The following is an 18454-nucleotide window of genomic DNA, read 5'->3' as shown; positions in this document are numbered from 1 at the left end:
GTTACTACGTGACATCCAAGAAAATTATGTACATCTTCGCCTGATTTTTCCTCTTATACTTTGGGGTTTGTAGATGGAACCTTTCAAGGCAATTTTCTTACCTATTCTTTCTCTGATCCCTTGGATTATTTTTCCTGACCAAACCTAGTGAGGCAGTGCTGAGACTGCCCTACTGTGGTGGTACTTGATTCCCAAGTCTCTAGTGAGAAAGGTGGCCGTTTCTCTAAGGTTCTCGGAGCTGCTGAGCTCTTTCCTTGCGTGCTTAACTTTTTCTTTCTCTTTCTCTTTTTCTCTCTCTCATTCTTTTTCTTTCCTTCTTTCCTTTTCTTTTTCTCTTTTTTTCTTTTTTTGCCCTTTTTCTATAACTCTTTAATTTTCTGCATTTCATTTGTCACCAAAAAAACTCTAAGCAGTTGAAATTAAAGAAATTTAATTCACTGGCCAGGCACGGTGGCTCACGCCTGTAATCCCAGCACTTTGAGAGACTGAGGTGGGCAGCTCACGAGGTCAGGAGATTGAGACCATCCTGGCTAACATGATGAAACCCTGTCTCTACTAAAAATACAAAAAAATCAGCTGGGTGTGGTGGTGGGCACCTGTAGTCCCAGCTACTCGGGAGGCTGAGGCAGGAGAATTGCTTAAACCCGTAGGCAAAGGTGGCAGTGAGCCGAGATTGTGCCACTGCACTTGAGCCTGGGCGACAGAGTGAGACTCGGTCTCAAAAAAAAAAAAAAAAAAGAAAGAAAAAAAGAAAAGAAATTTAATTTACTATGGGTGTTATAGAAATTTTAGAGTAACTTCAAAGAAAATTAACGTGTAAGGAATGGTTCCTCCTCTTCTTAATAATGCTAGCATTCATTTTAATCTTTGCCAGAAACCTAGGTTATTTCCAAAAGCTCTTTCTCAATGATTAGAACTAAGCTTTCAGGTAGCCTGGAATCCAAGCACCTTGGCCTGGTTTTTTCAAAGGCAGAAGTGTAATTTACCCAAGGAGCAACCTGCTTAGGCCATTAAGGCTATGTCAGAGAAAACCTTTGTTCCTTGCAACCTCCTTGCCCTCCAGTCTAATGACATTTCTGCTATCTAGGATGAAAGAAAGAAAAAAATGCCTCCGACTCTTCTTTTTAAAAAAAAATAATAGGCTGGGCACGGTGGCTCATGCCTGTAATCCCAGCACTTTGGGAGGCTGAGGCAGCTGGATCATGAGATCAGGAGATCAAGACCATCCTGGCTAACATGGTGAAACCCCATCTCTACTAAAAAAATACAAAAACTTAGCCAGGCGAGGTGGCGGGCGCCTGTAGTCCCAGCTACTCAGGAGGCTGAGGCAGAATGGCATCAGAAGGCGGAGCTTGCAGTGAGCCGAGATCGTGCCAGTGCACTCCAGCCTGGGCAACACAGCGAGACTCCATCTCAAAAATAATAATAATAATAATAATATTAAGGCCAGGCACGGTGGCTGATGCCTGTAATCCCAGCACTTTGGGAGGCCGAGATGGGCAGATTGCCTGAGCTCAGGAGTTTGAGACCAGACTGGCTAACAGGGTGAAAACCCATCTCTACTAAAAATACAAAAAATTAGCTGGGCATGGCTGTGGTGCGCCTGTAGTCCCAGCTACTCGGGAAGCTGAGGCAGGAGAATTGCTTGAACCCAGGAGGTGGAGGTTGCAGTGAGCCAAGATCGCGCCACTGCACTCCAGACTGGGTGACAGAGTCTCCATCTCCAAAATAATAATAGTAACAATAATTTCATTTGAAATATTTTCATCTCATTCTAAAGATTTCTGCTCCCCCCCGAGTCATCTTGAACTAGTAAATTGAGTTACAAAGTGTGAAAGAACACTGTTCTTTATATAAATAGCAACATTTTTCACATGGGTCAGGAAGGTATTCAACTTTTACTTGATTTATTATGTGTTCATAAAACTATCCCAGACAACTAGGATAAGCACAGGGGAGGAAAAACACAACCTGGGCCCCTAGTGGGATTTGAATAGATGGAAATTGAGGGCCCTTTATGGGTATAGTGTGGAGTCTGGCCTGGCTAGAGTTGCACATCTCGGGGCAGAGAAGCTTGGCTCTGCCATAGTGGGAGCCTTGCTTGCCTCCCTGGGATGCCTGCGCTTGTGCTGCTGCTCTGTGCTCCCTGTGGCTCATTCTCATTTTTGTCCCGTTTCATCATTTTAGTCCTTTATTTTACTTTTTTGAGAGTTTTTATGAACAGGTGTCACGTACATTCTGACCCAAATGAATGATGGACCCTGTTAGACTCCATCACCTAGCTTCTGCTATGTGGCTTCCGGCTCTCCAGCTCTGTGAACTGGGAAAACGTTACCCACGGAGACTCTTCCCCTGAAGTTTACCTGGGGCTCATGGCAAAGTGAACTCAGAATCTCGAACTACCCACCTGCTCAAGCTTTGGGGTCTTCCTCATTGCTTAAAGACTACTTTCCGGCTGGGCACGGTGGCTCATGCCTGTCATCCCAGCACTTTGGGAGGCCGAGACAGGTGGATCACAAGGTCAGGAGATCGAGACCATCGTGGCTAACATGGCGAAACACCGTCTCTACTAAAAGTACAAAAATTAGCCAGGCGTTGTGGCGGGTGCCTGTAGTCCCAGCTACTCAGGAGGCTGAGGCAGGAGAATGGCATGAACCCAGGAGGCAGAGCGCAGTGAGCTGAGACTGCACCACTACACTCCAGCCTGGGCAACAGAGCGAGACTCCATCTCAAAAAAAAAAAAAAGACTACTTTCAAATTTTTTTTTTTTTTTTTTTTTTTTTGAGACGGAGTCTCGCTCTGTCTACTTTCAAATTTTTCTTTCTGATTTGCCCTGACCTCCACCCACCCCAAGCTCAGGCTGCCAATTCTCTTCCTAAAATACAACTAGTTATCCTCTAACATGCTTAAAATTTTCACTGTCCTCTTGTCCTAGAGAGAAAAAAGATCCCAACTCCTTGGCCTAATATATAAAGACCCTACATGACACGACTCTTCATTTCTCCCCATCCCCCAGCACTCTCCGCCTCACTTCATCCCAGAGTTAGCTAAACATTGGAATCATTTGAACGTGTCACCATTCCCTAAACACACTTGATTATCAAGAGTCAGAGCTTTGTACTTGGTTTGCTTGACTTCCCCAAATAGCTACGTTAGGCCCTAGATCACATGTTCCTTCTGCAAAGCCTTTCCTCCCCCGAGATACCCTGACTACAACTCTGTCACTGCTGTTACACTACATTGGCTGGATGTAGTCTTCTCCATCTCAGTTGGAGAGTGGCTGGCCCCAGCATCCTGTCTGGCACAAATGTCAGCTGAATGAAAAAGGGCCTGCAGGAATGCACTGAGACAGACCTAATCGATGGCAGTCATACATGTCTTCACACCTTCACATGGAGACATAACTTACTTAGCGAGCAAGAGCCTAGATCAAAGCTTGGAATCAAAAATATCTGTTTCTGAGTGAAGAAACTCTGTGAATTAGTCTTTGAATGACACTTGAAGGCATTCGTGGGCTGTGCTTCAGAACTCTTGGTACTGATGCTAGAGACTTATAAAATGTGGTCTTCTCCTTTTTAGGCTTCAGCTCTGGCGGCATGGACTATGGCATGGTTGGTGGGAAGGAGGCTGGAACTGAGTCTCGCTTTAAACAGTGGACCTCCATGATGGAGGGGCTGCCCTCTGTAGCCACACAGGAAGCCAATATGCACAAAAATGGTAAGAGAAGCACTGAAAGCTAGAGCCCCCAACTCACACCAGGTCTTGATGAAACATTCTATAATACTGTTTTGAAGTACAGAACTTGGTATTCTTTTCCTCCTGAATCCTGTGATTGCCTGTGGAGGAAGGTCACAGTCATGTGTATGTTGAATTACAAGAAATATAAAGTGCTAGTTCTAATTAAAGAGAGCAGAATTTTTCAGCTACCATGATTGAGGGTAGTAGCAGTGAACTTGGGCACCCACCAAGGTGAAACCCTAATAAGTTGGCTGAGGGAACAGGGTCAGCTTGTTGAGTTTGTTTTGCTTTGTTTTGTGGAGCAAGGGATCGTAATAATACCTGTCTTGTTGGTTGGTTTGAACCATATTAAGTTTATCAGCTTTTTAAAAAATTCCTGTCTTTTAATCTCCGAAAGATGACTAATAGATCATAATACATGAGATTTGAACTTTTCACAAAGCTTTCTTGTTCTATGTGAATTATAGTGTCTGCAAGTCAGCGTTGAAGGGCATTGCAGGCTTTGGTGGTGATGTTGGTCGGCTTTTCCTCTCAATTTCTCTCTGTAAGGGCTTCTCCATTTCCTGTAAAACAGATAAAAGGTCTCAGAACCTTCCTTCAGCCTTTGTTTCAGTGTTTGTTTCATTTGACAGTAATTCACTTGGACTTAACTGTATCCATGAGAACCAAGTATAAATAGGTGTCTGGCTGTTCCTGCTGCAGCGCCCTGGCAGGCCTCAGCCCCAGCCAAGTCATTCAGTCTGAAGCCTTTCAGGTTTCCTTCATAAACCACTCTTTAATAAGCCCATCCAGGAGGCCGGTGAAATAGCCACGTGGAGCTCTCTGCCTGCCATCCCTGAGCATTATCGTTTGGTTTCATGGCATGAAGTCAAAAGTGATTTATTGAAATTGTAAAATCTGTTTGTGGACTGAATAATCTAAGCCCACTGTCATCTATAGTTTTGGGCGCTTTCAGTGCTTCCTTAGGCTGATGATTCACCAGGTCCCCTTGTCCCCAAAGACATGATAGGTGCATGATAATAAATATGAAATGGCATGTGAGAGGGTATCTCAAAGGCAAAATCTCTAGTTGCCTTTTTAGAGCTTATAGATCATGTTTTCCCATCTCCTTAGCAATCCCCAAAGTAATTGAGCTTTTCATTTTCCACTGCTTCACCATAATGCACCTCTGAGCCAGATTTGTCAGTGGCTCCAGAAAAGTAAATGTCCTCTTAGCTGAGCGTGGAGATAGTTTTGATAATATTCCCATTAGGCTGCATCACCCTGGAAATAATTTTATCCCTTCACAAGCAGCATCCTAAGAATAGATCAAGTGACCCAATACCGTATATAAAATTCATTTGAGAAGTAAGTAGACTGGTATCTCACTGACGCCTAAAATTTTATTTAAAGTGCATGTTTTGTTAGTTCAAGGCAATTTTAAGCTTTTAATTCTTTTCCTGCCCCGTAGCATATAAAAATGCATGATGGGGGCACCGACAAAACCACTGAAGTGCTCTCAGGAAACCAGTTACAAAGGATTTGCTATTCTTCACGTGTGAGGCCATGGATCCCAGAGCTGCAGAGTTCATTGCTGGTCTTGTGCTGGCAAAGACCCTAGGCGGGAATTCCATCTCATTGCGTTGGAATTTAAAGTAATTGCAGATGCTTTTCCCTCCAATGGACTCTCTGTTTACCCTACTGCTTCCAGCTAATCTAAGCCTGATCAGCCAGCCCTTAAGAACCTGGGTGGGTAGCATCAGTAGAAATTTAGTTAAAACCTTCTTATGTGCTACAAATTGTTAGAATTTTCCCCATTTGTTAGCATAGAAACTAGGGATAATGGTCAGATTCTTCGTATGTGAACGTTTCATTAATTTCCTAAGACCATGGAATTTTAAAACTGAAAGGAACATTCAAGCATGAGAACAATCTTGTGTGCCTAAGTGAGGAACTGAGAGGCTCAGAGAGGCAAAATGACTTGTTGGGCATGCTGCTTAGTAATTATGTGCTGAGTCTCGAATGCAACCTCTTATTCCAGTGCTGTTTGTATATACTCCGTCAGCTTCAGAAGACTGTTTGTTTGCATTCCAATGAATAAAAAATAGACAAGTTCTATTCATAGGAGTTATTTTGGATGATTTAATCTCCTCTCTTTCTTCAGGCGCTATAGTGGCCCCTGGTAAGACCCGGGGAGGGTCACCGTACAACCAGTTTGATATCATCCCTGGTGACACACTGGGTGGCCATACGGGTCCTGCTGGTGATAGCTGGTTACCTGCCAAATCTCCACCAACAAATAAAATCGGAAGTAAATCCAGCAATGCCAGCTGGCCTCCAGGTATTGTCCAGGAAATGCTTTTCCAGGATAGCGTTTGTTTTGTAATTGTGAGTTTCAGGTTCAGAATACATTGCTTTTGTGACTCATGTTACTAAGGTACTTGCTTTCATTTTTTCATTCAATAATTGTTAGAAGCAAGGCATGTGCTATGGGAAGACAAAAGATTTTCATTAGATGGGGAATCTGGGGATAAGTGACATTGTAACTGGGACTTGGCATTCGTCCCACGCATAGGATGCCTTGTAACATGGGTTCTTTTGAAGTGTCTGTTGAATTGATCTGTTAGTTCTTAGGCAAGTATTTATTATCAGTTAGGCTCTAGGTATGCAGTAGTGATTGCAATGAGATTATTTGTTAATATTTTTCTTTCTCTCCTCTTTTGTTGGATATAGTAATCTATTCTCATGATAGAAAAATGGGAACATGGCCAGGCGCGGTGGCTCAAGCCTGTAATCCCAGCACTTTGGGAGGCCGAGACGGGCGGATCACGAGGTCAGGAGATCGAGACCATCCTGGCTAACACGGTGAAACCCCGTCTCTACTAAAAAATACAAAAAAACTAGCCGGGCGAGGTGGCGGGCACCTGTAGTCCCAGCTACGCAGGAGGCTGAGGCAGGAGAATGGTGTGAACCCGGGAGGCGGAGCTTGCAGTGAGCCAAGATCGCACCACTGCACTCCAGCCTGGGCGACAGAACGAGACTCCGTCTCAAAAAAAAAAAAAAAAAAAGAAAAATAGGAACATTTAATAAAGCAAAAATTAAAATCAGTAATTCCATAAATATATGTCCTCCTAGACCTCTTTCTGTGCATGCGTATTTGTGACATGAATATGTATACTTTCATTTTATTAAAGTAGAATTTTTTTTTTTTTTTTGAGACGGAGTCTCGCTCTGTCGCCCAGGCTGGAGTGCAGTGGCCGGATCCCAGCTCACTGCAAGCTCTGCCTCCCGGGTTTACGCCATTCTCCTGCCTCAGCCTCCCGAGTAGCTGGGACTACAGGCACCAGCCACCTCGCCTGGCTAGTTTTTTGTATTTTTTAGTAGAGACGGGGTTTCACCGTGTTAGCCAGGATGGTCTCGATCTCCTGACCTCGTGATCCACCCGTCTCGGCCTCCCAAAGTGCTGGGATTACAGGCTTGAAGAATTTTTTTTTTTAACGGAGTTTCGCTCTTGTTGCCCAGGCTGGAGTACAGTGGTGCGATCTCAGTTCACTGCAAGCTCCGCCTCCCAGGTTCAAGCGATTCTTCTGCCTCAGCCTCCCAAGTAGTTGGGATTACAGATGCCTGCCGCCACGCCTGGCTAATTTTTTGTATGCTTAGTAGAGACGAGGTTTTGCCATGTTGGGCAGGCTAGTCTCGAACTCCCGACCTCAGGTGATCCGCCCGCTTCAGCCTCTCAAAATGCGGGGATTACAGGCGTGAGCCACCACGCCCGGCCAAAGTAGAATTGTATAATGCAGATTGTTCGTATGTGATACACATTACTCTTTCTCTTCACGATTTGGAAAATGAAAGTTTATTCTGTCACATAGCTTTAACATTTTAAAATGATTTAGATTGACCAATTGAAAACTTCTGAGCTCTCGTGAATATTCTAGGCTTTCTCTTGCTAAGCTAACTTATCCCTGCTGGTTATCGCTGGACATTCTATGTGGCAGTATCATTTGTGTTACATTTTTTGCATTTTGGCCGACATCTGGTAAGGAAAAGGAGAAAGACCACTGATCTCTAGCCCATATTTTCACCAGTTCGTGGCCTAGATGCTTGGATAATTCTTGTGAACACCAGAGTCCTTACTCCTGCCTCCCCTGCCTTCAGCCCTGAAGTCTCCTGGGAGCAGGAGGATCAGGTTACCGGGGCCAGGCTGTGATGAGCTGTGGCTTCCAGTTCACTACCGCAGACAGTGTGGTAACACAAAGGTGCCGTCGGCAAGAGTGTATGTTCATACTGATTTTTTTTTCCTTAATTTTGTGATGAAAATCTAACAGACAATAAATTCAGTATTTATACTTTTCACAGACCCATTTCTTAGATCAAAAAAGTACTATTATCATTTTTTTTTATTTAAACAACCTTCCTTCTCTAATATTTGTTTTCCTTGTCTCAGAATTCCAACCAGGAGTGCCATGGAAAGGTATCCAAAACATTGACCCTGAATCTGACCCCTATGTCACCCCAGGAAGTGTGCTGGGGGGTACAGCCACATCTCCCATTGTAGATACTGACCACCAACTGCTGCGGGATAACACCACAGGTACTTGAGCGAAGCATCTCTTATATATTCAGCACCCAGCATTTTCATAGTTGTCAGTTTGTGACTTCATTTGTACTTGCTGGTACCTAAAAGTTTAACCAAAAAATGTAAGAATATTGCTTTTCACATTTATTTGTTAGACATATTTTGTCCTCCATTCTATTGAAGTTTAAATAAAATACTCTCAAGGTTTCCCTGGTTATACTGACATTTATCTTCAGTATTTTCTTCTTCTTCTTTGTTACCCAAGGGTCTAATTCTTCCCTCAACACCTCGCTGCCTTCACCTGGTGCCTGGCCCTACAGTGCCTCTGACAACTCCTTTACCAACGTTCATAGCACTTCAGGTATGAGTGTGAATTTTTGGTTTCCCTTTGGTTAGCACTTTTTCATCAGGTTCCCTTTTATAAAGGAAATTGGCATGTATTTCGTAAGGTATACTCTTAGAGAAGTTCAGTAGCATAGGCCAGTATAGATGGAAGCACACCCTTTTCTATTTGCTATATCTTTGAGGAACTTCTAGTCTCAGGAAGGATGAGCCAGATACAACTTTGGGATGAGCTGGCATATCCAGAGGGCTGTAGTCATGTCCTGATGACACACACGCTTCTCTTTTTTGAGACGGAGTCTCGCTCTGTCGCCCAGGCTGGAGTGCAGTGGCACGATCTCGGCTCACTGCAAGCTCTGCCTCCAGGGTTCACGCCATTCTCCTGCCTCAGCCTTCCGAGTAGCTGGGACTACAGGCGCCCGCCACCACGCCCGGCTAATTTTTTGTATTTTTAGTAGAGACTGGGTTTCACTGTGGTCTCGATCTCTTGACCTCATGATCCGCCCGCCTTGGCCTCCCTAAGTGCTGGGATTGCAGGCGTGAGCCACCGTGCCCGGCCAACATGCTTCTCTTTTACCAAGGCTGCTAAGAAGTCAAGGGTCATGAGAAGAACCAGTTAAGGCCAGGTTATTATTCCTAAGGTAGCCAATTATGGCTGGCTTTTCTCTAAAAATCCTCCCATTTATAGACAAAGGCTAAGGGCAGATGGCGGAAGGAAAAGAGAAGAAAAAAAAAAAAGGACCTTGATTAATTTTAGCATCTTTTGGTAAGTTCCTCATGTTTTTTTGAAAGACATTAGGAAATGGAAAAGTTAGTAGATATAATAAAGGCTTTGAAGTCACTCACTGAGCATAGTGCCTTCCTGGTTGGTAGACATATTAGTAATTGGCACCTTCAGTTTGCACAAGTCAGACCTTAAGCTGTTAAAGTCATTATGACTTACATGCTTTGCTTAGGCAAAAGCAAATAAAGCAGACCTTTATCCACCTACGAAGATGCTGCAGGCTAGTGGGCTGCAGATTGTCTTGTTTTTCTTCCCACCTCTGTGTCCTATCAGGAGTGCAACAATAACCTACCACTCACTGAGTGATTCCGCAGGCCAGGCATCATGTTAAACCTTCCACATGAATTTTTATTTTACCTTCACCAAAGGCTATGAGTAAGTCCTGTTGTTACCGCTCTTTTGTGGATAAAGAAACTGAGTGAGGTTCCGAGAGCTGATATAACTTGCCTCAGTTCTGAGCACGTATGTAAAGGAGACATCTCAATATTCCAGGTTTTGAACCACCACCTTACATTACACTTTTGTAAGATTTCTTTTACATGTAAGAACTTACTCTGCCGGGCGCGGTGGCTCAAGCCTGTAATCCCAGCACTTTGGGAGGCCGAGACGGGCGGATCACGAGGTCAGGAGATCGAGACCATCCTGGCTAACACGGTGAAACCCCATCTCTACTAAAAAATACAAAAAAACTAGCCAGGCGAGGTGGCGGGCACCTGTAGTCCCAGCTACTTGGGAGGCTGAGGCAGGAGAATGGTCTAAACCCGGGAGGCGGAGCTTGCAGTGAGCTGAGATCCGGCCACTGTACCCCAGCCTGGGCGACACAGCAAGACTCCGTCTCAAAAAAAAAAAAAAAAAGAACTTACTCTGATTACCCATCTCTTTTACACTTATAAATGCCCATATCTCAGATTGAACTATATATCTTTTTCCAGCGGTTGAAAATTCATCTGAGAGATGGCCCAAGAATCACCTCAGACTTGTCTAAAACTGAACCTGTACTTCCCCACCCCCAAAAGTGTCTTTCCTTCTCAACTCAGTTCTTTATGTTTCTTTTTTTTTTTTTTTTTTTTTTTTTTGAGACGGAGTCTCACGCTGTTGCCCAGGCTGGAGTGCAGTGGCGCGATCTCGGCTCACTGCAAGCTCCGCCTCCCGGGTTCCCGCCATTCTCCTGCCTCAGCCTCCTGAGTAGCTGGGACTACAGGCGCCCGCCACCGCGCCCGGCTAATTTTTTGTATTTTTAGTAGAGACGGGGTTTCACTGTGGTCTCGATCTCCTGACCTTGTGATCCGCCCGCCTCAGCCTCCCAAAGTGCTGGGATTACAGGCTTGAGCCACCGCGCCCGGCCTAGTTCTTTATGTTTCTTAATGATCTCGGCCGGGTACAGTGGCTCTTGCCTGTAATCCTAGCACTTTGGGAGGCCGAGACGGGTGGATCACAAGGTCAGGAGATCAAGACCGTCCTGGCTAACATGGTGAAACCTGGTCTCTACTAAAAATGCAAAAAAAAAAAAAAATTAGCTGGGCATGGTGGTAGGTGCCCGTAGTCCCGGCTACTCAGGAGACTGAGGCTGGGGAATGGCGTGAACCCGGGAGGCGGAGCTTGCAGTGAGCGGAGATCGCGCCACTGCACTCCAGCCTGGGCGACAAAGCGAGACTCCGTCTCAAAAAAAAAAAAAATTATGATCTCATGCATCATTTAGTTACAAAACCTCAGTATTTTCTTCCTCTTTCCTCTCTCTCTCTCAATCCCTGGATCCAGGCAGTTATGATTTCTCCGTAGTGATTTATTCTGCAGTCATATTTCAAATATCCATTCCTTCTGTTCCATTCTATTTACTATCACAGTAGTTTAAACACTCCCTGCTGAATCCATTGCAAAAACTCGTAATAGTATCTTAATCAGTCCCCAGCCTACCTTTGTAACCTCCTTTACCTCTCTGCTCCTGTGGACTGTTAAACCGAAATTGAGGGGGAACATATTCCATGCAGAGACAGTTTATGTTGAAACTTGGTTTACACATTCCTGTTTCTTTATGCCCATCCATTTATGTAAATCCTTCAAGAGCTGTCTTTATAAAGCCTTTGCTGCAAGCCCAGCATTCTTGGTCCCCTCTGCGTATTGAACATACGTGATGATGATGGGGTCACCACTTCTGTTGCTCATCTGTTCTGTCTTCCCATCTGAGCTTCAGGTTCTTGGGGATAATTATGTGTATTACTCACGGCACTGAGTTAGTGCCATATGCATAGTAAGCCCTTAGTGAATATTTCTTGATTGTTTTTAAAGAATCTGTTTGAACATCAATATCTAATAAGCTGGATCAAGGCTCAAGACAAGCGTAATTTACTAATTACTTTCCATTCAGTCAATGACTATTTATGGAATACTTCATTCTGCTAGGGTTCACATTCTCACTGTTACCCAGAAGCTGGTATCTTTAGGAAGACTCTCCTTGCATGTGTCCTCCTTTTCAAGTCATTTTTAGCTAAGAAAGCAGTAGAGAATTGGTTATCTTATTAAATCTTTAATTCATATGATAATTATATCAATTCAGAGTAGCAGTCACTGAAAATTTTCTGTTCATTATGCTCTAAGAACAGTGTTACTTTGTATCGCTGTGCTTGAAATGTGTACTATTTTTAGAATATAAATGTGTATGTATTTATGTGTATGTAGATAAAACTCATGTGTATTTGTCAACAAAAGTGAACCATCTAACCTTATTCGTTCCTTAATTTTCTCTTCTTACAGCAAAGTTCCCTGATTACAAATCAACATGGTCCCCAGATCCCATAGGACACAACCCCACTCATCTCTCCAACAAGATGTGGAAAAACCATATTTCCTCCAGGAACACTACACCGCTGCCCCGCCCACCTCCTGGTCTGACCAACCCCAAACCATCATCTCCCTGGAGCAGCACAGCACCCCGATCAGTCAGGGGGTGGGGGACACAGGACTCACGGCTCGCCTCGGGTGAGGAGGATCTGCCTAAAGGAGCGCCGTTGTTCATCCACAAGGGGCTTCTGTTAACACAGATGGTGAAGACACCAAGAGGTCTTCCCAAGAGAGGAAGTCATAGTTGTCTGGTTTTTCTTCTGGTAGAGGAAAAGGTACCTCTTGAGTGAAAGGCGCAGTCAGTATGAGGCAAAGGGACCCAAGAACTCCCAAGGGACAGATGGGGTAAAATAAGTGAGTAAAAATGGCAGAGCGAGAACACTGGGAGGAAAATATTGTCTTGGAAATCATGCATAAAAGTCATGCGTAGGAGTCAGGGATCAACAGAAGAGAAAAAGAAGGTCAAAGTCCAGTGGAAAAGAGAGACAGTTTATAAAAGCAGAGAAGAAATGTGGGCTACATGAAAATCTTTCTCCTTCTTGGCTTTTCTTGAATTTTTGTTTTATTTCTCTTCCTAACCATTTTTCTGGTTGCTCACAGCCTCTACCTGGAGTGATGGTGGCTCAGTTCGTCCTAGTTACTGGCTGGTTCTTCACAATCTCACTCCACAGGTAATTATGCTTCCTCGTGGTTTTCTAGATAGGACTTGATTGTGTTAAGAGAGGGAAAGACGGGAGTTGGTGTCTCACACCTGTGATCCCAGCACCTCGGGAGGCCGAGGCGAGAGGATTGCTTGAAGCCAGGAGTCTGAATTCAGTCCAAGCAATATAGTGAGACCCTGTTTCTACAAAAAATTAAAAATTAGCCAGGCATGGTGGCGCACAGCTGCTCAGGAGGCTGAGGTGCAAGGATCATTTGAGCCCAGAGGTCGAGGCTGCAATGGGCCATGATTGCATTGCATTGCAGTCCAGGTTGGGCAACAGTGCAAGACCCTGTCTCAAAAAAAGAGAGAGAGAGGGAAATAGATGTGGGAGGCTGGCAGATATGAAAGCTCATCTCCTGATCACTGCAAAGAGGTCTTGACTGCAGGAGGTGGGTGTCCCCTCCCGACCCAAGGTTCACAGCCTACTTCTGGAGAGGGGTTGGTGCTGGCCACTAGGCTTCATGCCTGCCTTCAAGATGATGATAACACATACAGTTTATAAAAGTGAAAACTAGTTTTATATGCTAGTTTATAAAACTAGGTAAAACCCACTAGCATGGATTCCTGCAGATCTTATGGGGCAGAGAAAGAGAAAAAAGAGTAGGGGTGGTATTTTCTGGTGGTTTCTGTGTAGTAGACACTATTTGCTATACAGATGTGCATGTTAGAATCTGGAACCTAGTGGAAAAGGGAGTATTTTAAGGACACCCAAAAGCTACCTGTTTCTGTGTTAATTCTCCAATAAGACCTGAACCTATACTTCCCCATCCCTAAAAGCGTCTTCCCTTCTCAACTAAGTTCTTTATGATTCTTAATATTGATCTCATGCATCGTTTAGTTACAAAACCTCAGTATTTTCTCCCTCTTAAAACATATTAACCATTTCTGTGCTTTGTAAATACCTAACCATCCATCTCTCCAGTGGAAGAGATCATTTGACTTCATAGTTTATAAATGCTACGTGGGGCCAGTTGTGGTGGCTCACGCCTGTAGTCTCAGCATTTTGGGAGGCCAAGGCAGGTGGATCACAAGGTCAAGAGATCAAGACCATCGTGGCCAACGTAGTGAAACCCTGTCTCTACTGAAAATACAAAAATTAGCTGGGCATGGTGATGCGCACCTGTAGTCCCAGCTACTTCGGAGGCTGAGGCAGGAGAATCGCTTGAACCCGGGAGGCGGAGGTTGCAGTGAGCTGAGATTGTGCCACTGCACTCCAGCCTGGCGACAGAGTGAGACTCCGTCTAAAAAAAAATTTTTTTTTAATTTAAAAATGCTACATGGGCGTGTTTAACTCTCTGTTTATTATCCTCTTCATGTGTAGATGGCATTACTATAATTGGCTCTCATCAGACCATATCCTCCGGGTGGTTTTCCAGTGGAAGGGCTTCATTTGCACCCTGCCTTTCACCTTGGTTGCTAGATAACTGAAGCATTTGCAGAAGCATTATGTTGAGCATTTGAACGAAGTTAAATGGGCCCATCAAAACTGAGTCCATCACAACCTTTACAACACCCTCACAACACCTTGTTAAAAGGAGTCAGTTATGCCTCCTGTTTTTGACACATGGAATGCATTGTCTGGCATTTAATTCATACATGGATTCATGCACACTTTATTAAGCCAACATTTTCCAGAATGTTCTCATGAGATATGATTAGGTCTCTGGCCTAATATGTTGGACATGTATACTTGGTTAAACAGAACTAAGCAGATTTTTTCACTTTGAGACTTCTTAGGCCTTTTAATATGCTAACCCATATTATGATTCTCTGTGGGGAAATACATCTCCTAAATACATTTGCCCATTTGTAGGGAGTAAATCACAGGGTTCGTATTTCAAGGTGCACATTGAAGTAAACAATTTCCTAAATACAGTTAACATGAGGGAGGATGTGGGTCAGCTCTTAATCTCTGTATCTAATCAACTCAGCTGAAAGTTCCAAGTTATGGCCAGGCGCAGTGACTCACGCCTGTAATCGCAACACTTTGGGAGGCCGAGGCGGGCAGATCACGAGGTCAGGTGATTGAGACCATCCTGGCTAACACGGTGAAACCCTGTCTTTACAAAAAATACAAAAAATTAGCCAGGCATGGTGGCGGGCATCGGTAGTCCCAGCTACTCGGGAGGCTGAGGCAGGAGAATGGCATGAATCTGGGAGGCAGAGCTTGCAGTGAGCCGAGATTGCGCCGCTGCACTCCAGCCTGGGTGACAGAGCGAGACTCCATCTCAGAAAAAGAAGTTCCAAATTATTTCTTTAGCTAATAGTTGACTGAAATAGAAAGAATCTTGTATGACCATCCTCAAAACTATGCCTCCTGTTTTCTAAGAGTTGTCACACAATGTGTTGATTATGGTATGATGAGATTGAGAGAAGCAGTAAGAGATGCACTGTTTTGAAAGAAGCCTGGGTGGCTGTTCACTTGTTCTATCTTACAAAAAATGCTGGCCAGATGTGGTGGCTCGTGCCTGTAATCCCAGCCCTTTTGGGAGGCCGAGGCAGGTGGATCACCTGAGGTCAGGAGTTCCAGACCAGCCTGGCCAACATGGTGAAACCCCATCTCTACTAAAAATACAAAAATTAGCCAGGTGTGGTGGTGGGCGCCTGTAGTCCCACCTCAGTTGGGAGGCTGAGGCAGGAGAATCGCTTGAACCCGGGGGTGGAGGCTGCAGTGAGCTGAGATTGCACCACTGCACTCCAGCCTGGGTAACAGAGTGAGATTGCTTCAAAGAAAAAAGTGTCTGTTGTACACATACATCCATATAAAATGAATATGGGGGTGGCTGTGTTTGGGTTAGAATTAATTTTAAAAATCAAAGCTTCCTAAAAGCAGACTAATCGCTATCATAGCTTAAAAGTTTATGAGAGCAAGTTACCTGCTGTCCATCCTGGGTGACAGAAGAGTGAGACACCCCCCCATATCTAAATTTTAAAAAATATTTATATTGTTACAGTTGCTACCCCCTTATCCATAGTTTCTTACCCTTGGTCAAACCATAGTCAAAAAATATTAAGATATTTTGAGAGAAAGACCACATTCACATTACTTACAGTATATTATAACTTTTCTATCTTAATCTCTTACTGTGCCTAATTTATAAATTAACCTTTATCTTAGGTATGTATGTATAGGAAAAACATAGTATACTTAGAGTTCAGTACTTTCGGTGGTGTCAGGCCTCCACTGGGGGGCCTTGGAAGGTGTTCCCCTCAGATAAAAAGGAACTACTTTATCTGGATAATTTTTATTTCATCACCTAAAATTTATTTAGAGGGCATCTATCCTAAAAAGTCTCTTAGGCCAGGCGCGGTGGCTCACGCTTGTAATCCCAGCACTTTGGGAGGCCAAGGCGGGCAGATCATGAAGTCAAGAGTTCGAGACCATCCTGGCTAACACGGTGAAACCCCATCTCTACTAAAAATATTTTAAAAATTAGCCGAGTGTAGTGGTGGGCACCTGTAGTCCCAGCTACTCAGGAGGCTGAGGCAGGAGAATGGCGTGAACCTGGGAGGCGGAGCTTGCAGTGAGCCAAGATGGCGCCACTGCACTCCAGCCTGGGCTCTGTCTCAAAAAAAAAAAAAAAAAAAAAGTCTCTTGAGGCATATGCCGACATGTTTATGTAGTCTATTATTACTTATAAAACAATGCTAAGAACATTTCTCTGATCATTTTCTGCAAAGAACTACAGAGAAACTGCCTGTTTTCATCCTGCAGGGTGTCTACCACTGCCACCAGTAGTACAGCTTGTTAAGCAATTCAATAGTAATCTGTTTATCTTCCAAAGAAATCAACTGAAATGGTGGACTGATCTTAAATACCTATTTAAGATCTTGACAGGCTGGGCGCAGTGGCTCATGCCTGTGATCCCAGCACTTTGGGAGGCTGAGGCGAGTGGATCACAAGGTCAGGAGATCAAGACCATCCTGGCCAACATGGTGAAACCCCGTCTCTATTAAAAATACAAAAATTAGCCGGGAGTGGTGGAGTACGCCTCTGATTCCAGCTACTCAGGATGCTGAGGCAGGAGAATCACTTGAACCCGGGAGATGGGGGTTGCAGTGAGTTGAGATCATACCATTGCACTCCAGCCTGGGCAACAGAGCAAGACTCTGTCTCAAAAATAAATAAATAAAAAGATCTTGATGCAAAATAAATTAATCAGAGTGAATAAGTTTGTTCATCCAACTCATAGATTAGGAAAATTGTCCCGAATCGCTGAATCACTGAAGATCTTTTTTTTTTTTTTTTTTTTTTTTTTTTGTTTTGTTTTTTGTTTTTTTTTTTTTTGAGATGGAGTCTCGCTCTGTCGCCCAGGCTGGAGTGCAGTGGCCAGATCTCGGCTCACTGCAAGCTCCGCCTCCTGGGTTCACGCCATTATCCTGCCTCAGCCTCCGGAGTAGCTGGGACTACAGGCGCCCGCCACCTCGCCGGGCTAGTTTTTTGTATCTTTTAGTAGAGACGGGGTTTCATCGTGTTAGCCAGGATGGTCTCGATCTCCTGACCTCGTGATCCGCCCGTCTCGGCCTCCCAAAGTGCTGGGATTACAGGCTTGAGCCACCGCGCCCGGCTACTGAAGATCTTAAGTGGCGAAAGTCTAACTGGGGTGAGGAGTACAGCCTTTGGTCAAAATGCCTGATGTCAACACAGGGCATAGAGAAGTAGGCAGAGATGGGCAAAGTAGGGTAAGACAGTGTTGGAATAGGCTGTGAACCAGGTCAGCCATTAGCATTTTCAATAATCAGATGTTTAGTAGTGCTTTTCTTGTTTGTGTCTTTCTCTTTACAGAGGAATACATGAGCAGTGATGCTAAGAATGTTAACTTACATTCTTGTGTGGATACCATCTCATTTCTGTCCTTTTTTGACTCTACAAATTAACACTCACACCTGTTTATCTCTTAAAGAAAACAGACCATAGGCTGAATCATATGCTTTTGTTTTGAGCCTCATTTATGCAAACTGGATTTGCAAAATGGGCCCCCTAGGTCTCAGCCAGTGCTTTGAATATCTTAAAATTTACCTTTTCCACCCCACCTCCAGTCTTTATCTCATGAATGTCATTACTCCTTAGATTGATGGGTCAACCTTGAGAACGATCTGCATGCAGCATGGCCCACTGCTGACATTCCATCTGAATCTAACCCAGGGCACTGCCCTGATCCGATACAGCACCAAACAGGAGGCGGCCAAGGCCCAAACTGCACTGCACATGTGAGTATTCAATGCTACACCCACGCAGACAAAGATGCATGAAGATGCACCCGTGAGTATTCTGGCAGCTGCTGAATTAAAGACGCACCAGAACATACACGAAGAATGGCACCATCACACATGCATCTGCAAGTCTTGAGTGCGGAGGTGCAAGGTCTTTTCCACCTAAGCTTGGATTGTCCTGTATATATCAGAGGCCAGTCTTCAGAATTCCAAATGTAAATAATTTGTGAAGTAGTGAGTAAATTCTAAGTAACATAAAACAAAGCTAGGGCCGGGC

At 44.3% G+C, this 18454-nt stretch overlaps 1 protein-coding gene across 16 annotated transcripts in view; it reads left to right on the top strand.

Annotated features, from left to right (window-relative positions):
- Window positions 1-18454, top strand: part of TNRC6B (trinucleotide repeat containing adaptor 6B) — a 297709-nt gene that overhangs the window by 264915 nt on the left and 14340 nt on the right. For 15 of the 16 annotated variants that reach the window (XM_005567203.5, XM_015457161.4, XM_045364263.3 and 12 more), the window contains 7 exons: window positions 3580-3717; window positions 5882-6058; window positions 8165-8311; window positions 8562-8657; window positions 12174-12398; window positions 12861-12931; window positions 18035-18174. In XM_005567203.5, the coding sequence (XP_005567260.2) occupies window positions 3580-3717; window positions 5882-6058; window positions 8165-8311; window positions 8562-8657; window positions 12174-12398; window positions 12861-12931; window positions 18035-18174 (994 nt within the window). Of the gene's footprint in view, window positions 1-3579; window positions 3718-5881; window positions 6059-8164; window positions 8312-8561; window positions 8658-12173; window positions 12399-12860; window positions 12932-18034; window positions 18179-18454 lie in introns of those variants that run through there. The other variant, XM_065521747.1, reaches the window with a different exon arrangement.

The sequence above is a fragment of the Macaca fascicularis genome, chromosome 10 (assembly GCF_037993035.2).
Source record: "Macaca fascicularis isolate 582-1 chromosome 10, T2T-MFA8v1.1".
NCBI lineage: Eukaryota > Metazoa > Chordata > Mammalia > Primates > Cercopithecidae > Macaca > Macaca fascicularis.
The sequence above is the reverse complement of the archived record's forward strand: the minus strand, read 5'-3'. Positions and strand labels throughout refer to the sequence as shown.